We start from the raw sequence: 6,000 nt of genomic DNA on the forward strand, positions 1-6,000 counted from the left end.
AATAAAGCAGGGAATCTGACATTTACCATACTTTCTTTGCGGGTAATAGTACCCCATCATTGGTGTTTTACTCTGCAGTTTGAGTGTAAGGGTCCTTTCACACGGGGCGGATCAGTTCTGATCCGCCCCGTGGATGTCCGTTTGCTCAGCGGGGATCACTCCGCCGATCCCCGCTGAGCAGGGAGATGACAGGTCCGTCTCTGCACACTGCGCAGGGACGGATCTGTCACAGCGCCGCTCTCCCCTATGGGAGATCGGATGACGACGGACCGCAGTGCCCGTCGTCACCCGATCCGATCCGCAGACGGATGGAAAAATAGCTTTTTCCTCCGTTACACTTTTTCGGATCGGAGCGGGTCGGATGTCAGCGGACATGTCACCGCTGACATCCGACGCTCCATAGACCTCTATGGAGCACCCGTTCAGGTCCGCCTAAAAAACTGACAGGCGGGCCTGAACAGGACGTCGGTGTGAAAGGGGCCTAACTCAGTTTTTTAATTATTACTTTTAAATAAAATGGAAAAATGGCATATTACATTTTTTTTTTCTTAGTTTTAGTTAGCCGCTTAAATGAAAAAATAAATCGATTGATTATGAAAATAATCAGTAGTTGCAGCCCTAACCCAAACATTTCTAACCTTTCTTCACTCTATTGGTAAATACATAAAATTGTTTACTCTTCCCCCCCCCCCCCCCCCACCATGTTACAGCGATGCACACAACATGCATGCACAATCCCCCCATGCCAGGATTAAATAACAAGGTTTCTTACTTTTTTCCATTTTGCAGGATATTCTTGAAACACGTTTACTTAAGGGAAATCCATTCACTTGCATCTGTCCTCTATCATAGCTGACGTTAAAAGCCACCTTTATGTCAAAAAAGCAAAAATATTCATGAAAACACAAGAGAATCATAATAAAATTACACCACCCATGATTTCTGGTTTGATTTTTCCACTCTCACTTCGTGGTAACACATTCTATCCCCAAAGCAGGAGGACGATGTTTGTGGGACATTATACATATACAGTATCTCACAAAAGTGAGTACACACCTCACATTTTTTTAAAATATTTTATTTTTATTTTCAAGTGACAACACTGAAGAAATAACACTGCTATAATGCAAAGTAGTGAGTGTAACAGTGTAAATTTGCTGTCCCTTCAAAATAACTCAACACACATTCATTAATATCTAAACCACTGGCAACAAAAGTGATTACACCCCTAAGTGAAAATGTCCAAATTGGGCCCAATTAGATATTTACCCTCCCCGATGTTATGCGACTTGTTAGTGTTACATGGTCTCAGGTGTGAATGGGAAGCAGGTGTGTTAAATTTGGTGTTATAATCGCTCTCACTCTCTCATACTGGTCACTGGGAGTTCAACATGGCAACTCGTGGCAAAGAAATCGGAGGATCTGAAAAAAGGAATTGTGCCCTAGGCTATCAGAAGTTTGCAAAGACCCTGAAACGGAGCTGCAGCACGGTGGCCAAGAGCATACAGCAATTTAACATGACAGGTTCCACTCAGAACAGGCCTCGCTATGGGTTGACCAAAAGAGGTTGAGTGCACATGCTCAGCGCCATTTCCAGAGCTAGTCTTTTGGATATAGATGTACGAGTGCTGCAGCATTGCTGCAGAGGTTGAAGGGGTGGGGTGTCAGCCTGTCAGTACTCAGACCATACGCCGCACACTGCATCAAATTGGTCTGCATGGCTGTTTTTCCAGAAGGAAGCCTCTTCTAAAGACAATGCACAAGAAAGCCCGCAAATAGTTTGCTGAAGACAAGACTAAGGAAATGGATTACTAGAACCATGTCCTGTAGTCTGATGAGACCAAGATGGACTTATTCGGTTCAGATGGTGTCAAGCGTGTGTGGCGGCAACCAGGTGAGAAGTACAAAGACAAGTGTGTCTTGCCTACAGTCAAAGATGGTGATGGGAGTGTCATGGTTTCGGGCTGCACAAGTGCTGTCGGCACTGGGGAGCTACAATTCATTGAGGAAACCATGAATGCCAACATGTACTGTGACATACTGAAGCAGAGCATGATTCCCTCCTTTCTGGGACCGGGCTGCAGGGCAGTATTCCAACATGATAATGACCCCAAACACACCTCCAAGATGACCACTGCCTTGCTACTGAAGCTAAGGGTAAAGTTCATGGATTGGCCAAGCATGTCTCCAGACCTAAACCCCATTAACCACTGGGCACTTAAACACCCTTAATAACCAATTTTCAGCTTTCGGTGCTCTCACATTTTGAATGACAACACTGGACCTATATGAAATTTTTGTCCTTTTTTTCACACAAATAGAGCTTTTTCTTTTGGTGGTATTTAATCACCGCTCGGTTTTTTATTTTTTGTGCTATAAAAGAAAAAAATACTGAAAATTCTGTAAAAAAAAAAGAATTTTTCTTTGTTTCTGTTATAAAATTTAGCAGATTAGTAATTTTTTTCTTCATAAATTTTGGCCAAAATGTATACTACTACATATCTTTGGTAAAAATAAGTACAAATTGGTGGATATTATTTGGTGTTTGTGAAAGTTATAGAGTCCACAAGCTATGGTGCCAATATCTGAAAATTGATCACACCTGAAGTACTGACGGCCTATTTCAATTCTTGAGACCCTAACATGCCAGAAAAGTACAAATAAACCCCAAATGACCCCTTTTTGGAAAGAAGACATTCCAAGGTATTTAGTAAGAGGCATGATGAGTTTTTTTTGAAGTTGTCATTTTTTCCCACAATTCTTTGCAACTTTTTTTTTTTGTACTTTTTATTTTTTTCACAAAATTGTCATATCAGTTTATTTCTCACACACAGCATATGCATACCACAAATTACACCCCAAAACACATTCTGCTATTACTCCTGAGTACGGCGATACCACGTGTGAGACTTTTACACAGTGTGGCCACATACAGAGGCCTAACATGCAGGGAGCGCCATCAGGCGTTCTGGAGCACCCAGGACAATTCTGACATTTCTCTCCTACATGTAAAAATCATCATTTATTTGCTAGAAAATTACATAGAATCTGAAAACATTATATATGTTTTTTTTAGCAAACACCCTGGAGAATACAATGGTGGTCGTTGCACGGTATTTGCGCAGTAATTTTTCGAATGCATTTTTTTGGGAAAAAAAAAAAAAAAAAGTTTTGTGCTTTTAAAAAAAAAAAAAAAAAAAAAAAAAAAAAACACCACACACACACACACACAGTAAAGTTAGCCCATTTTTTGCATAATGTGAAAGATGAAGTTACGCTGAGTAAATAGATACCCAACATGTCACTCTTCAAAATTGCACATGCTCGTGGAATGGCGCCAAACGTCGCTACTTAAAAATCTCCATAGGCGAAGCTTTAAAAAATTTTTTACTGGTTATATGTTTTGAGTTACAGAGGAGGTCTAGGGCTAGAATTATTGCTCTCACTCCAACGTTCGCAGCGATGCCTCACATGTGTGGTTTGAACACCGTTTTCATATGTGGGCGGGACTTACGTATTCGTTCGCTTCTGCATGTGAGCACATGGGGACAGGGGCGCTTTAAAAAAAATTTTTTTTTTTTTATTGTTCATTTTACTTTAATTTTAGTTTGACATTTTTTTTCCCCCAAAAATAAATGTTTGGATCACTTTTATTCCTATTACAAGGAATGTAAACATCCCTTGTAATAGGAATATGGCATGACAGGTCCTCTTTACAGTGAGATATGGGGTCAATAAGACCCCACATCTCACCTCTAGGCTGGAAAGCCTGAAAAAAAAAAAAAAAAAAAAAAAAAGAAAAGAAAAGAAGCTTTTCTGGCTTTGATCGTATTGGCGAGTCGGTAGAAGCACCGGAGGGATGTCTATGGCTGGATATTGCAGGGTATCTCCGAGTATGGCAATTTATGGCAGGGTATTGCAGAGTATTGGCTGGAATTTTACTGCAGAGTATTGGCGGGTGTTGCAGAGTATTTTCTGGTACTGCAGAGTATTGCGGAGTAATGGCAGGGAATTGAGGGGTTAAATTTCGGTGAGCAGCGATGTAGGCACTGCAGATGCAGCCCACAGCGCTGCTGACACCGATCTCTTCCCCCTCCGCTGTACCGATCGGTACAGAGAGGGGGAGGGAGGAACCGGCGTCATAACATGACGCTGGTTTGTTTACAAGTGATCACTCCGTCATTTGACGGAGCGATCATGTGGTAAATGGGCGCGATGAGCTAACATCCACAAGCTCAGCCATGTTGTCGTGGAGGAGTGTAAAAGGACTCCAGTGGCAACCTGTGAAGCTCTGGTGAATTCCAAGCCCAAGAGGGTTAAGGCAGTGCTAGAAAAATAATGGGGCCGCACAAAATATTGACACTTTGGGCCCAATTTGGACATTTTCACTTAGAGGTGTACTCACTTTTGTTGCCAGTGGTTTAGACATTAAAGCAGGGTTCCACCCTAAAGTGGAACTTTCGCTGATCGGAAACCCTCCCCCCTCCCGGTGTCACAATTGGCACCTTTCAGGGGGGAGGGGGTGCAGATACCTGTCAAAGACAGGTTATTTACACCCACTTCTGGGCATAGACTCCCGTGGGAGTCTATGCCATTTCCTGTCCTGCCGCGCTGTCTGCTGGGACACACACGGGTCCCAGAGACAGCGCGGACAATTCCTATTGCGCTGCGCGACTCGCGCATGCGCAGTAGGGAACCGAGAAGCGAAGCCGATTCGCTTCACTTCATGATTCCCCTCACCTAGAATGGTGGCGGCAGCAGCCGAGAGCTGAGCGATCGATCGGCCTCGGCATCGCTGGACCCTGGGACAGGTGAGTGTCCATTTATTAAAAGTCAGCAGCTGTAGTATTTGTAGCTGCTGGCTTTTAATATTTTTTTCCGCAGTACAGTCCCGCTTTAAAGAGGAAGTAAACCCTGATGGGTTTACTTCCTCTTTCATTCCCTGCAAAGGCAAAGCATAATGGACTACTATGCATCGCATATTAGCCCATTATGTGTCACCTACCTGACACAGGAGCCAGCGATGTCACCGCTGTCCCCTGTAGTCTGGCGCATCCATCTTTTCGGTGGGATCTCGCAGCTCCGCCGCAATGACGTCACTCCCACGCATGCGCACGGGAGCCGACGCGCGCGGCAGCTCCATTGTTGGAAATGCCGCGCTCAGTGCGCCTGCGCGCCGCTGTCTACTGCGCATGCGCCGTAGACAGCGGTGCCTGTCTTCGGGCAAATATCTCCTAAACAGTATAGGTTTAGGAGATATTTCTTGGACCTACAGGTAAGCCTTAATCTAGGCTTACCTATAGGTCAAAGTGGTTTGTAAGGGTTTACAACCACTTTAATGGCTGTGTGTCGAGTTATTTTGAGGGGACAGCAAATTTACACTGTTATACAAACTGTACACTCATTAATTTACATTGTAGCAAAGTATCATTTCTTCAGTGTTGTCACGTGAAAAGATAAAAAATATTTACAAAAGTGTGAGAGGTGTACTCCCTTTTGTGAGATACTGTATGTCTCTGATAACCAATCTTGCAATTTCATGATATTTTCATGCTACATTTGCATACTTTATTTTTTGATACATAAATCAAAAATAAGAAGGGGAATAGGGATTTTGATGGTGCAGGCGTTAACTAGATCATAATAGACATTATTGAACTGATTACGAAATTGTATTACAAATATTTATTTAGTTGAAAAGGAAAATTAATTAACAATTACATTAATGAGATATAAAAACAAACGGTGGACAGTACAATACAGTGGATGTTCTCATTAAACATACATTATGCCAACATGTTTCCAAGAGCTATTTGCTTCTTCAGGGGATGTGTGGATATTTCAAAAAGGATCTACATCAAAATATAAAGTCCCATAGTGGTTTAACAAAACCTAAAGATGTGTGATACAACATGAAACTTGGTGGAAAAAACAAAAAAATATAGACACAAAAAATTAGAGTGGCAAGGAGGGAGAGAGAGGAGGAGAGAGGGAGAGAGA

At 42.6% G+C, this 6,000-nt stretch overlaps 1 protein-coding gene across 3 annotated transcripts in view; it reads right to left on the minus strand.

Moving 5' to 3' along the window:
* Positions 1-6,000, minus strand: part of GINM1 (glycosylated integral membrane protein 1) — a 66,283-nt gene that overhangs the window by 34,735 nt on the left and 25,548 nt on the right. For all 3 annotated transcript variants that reach the window (XM_077486683.1, XM_077486684.1, XM_077486682.1), the window contains one exon: positions 773-869. In XM_077486683.1, coding sequence (XP_077342809.1) covers positions 773-869 — 97 coding nt within the window. The remainder of the gene's footprint in view (positions 1-772; positions 870-6,000) is intronic.

The sequence above is a fragment of the Lithobates pipiens genome, unplaced genomic scaffold (genome assembly GCF_037356315.1).
Source record: "Lithobates pipiens isolate NorthernLeopardFrog02 unplaced genomic scaffold, aLitPip1_a1.2 Scaffold_18, whole genome shotgun sequence".
Lineage (NCBI taxonomy): Eukaryota > Metazoa > Chordata > Amphibia > Anura > Ranidae > Lithobates > Lithobates pipiens.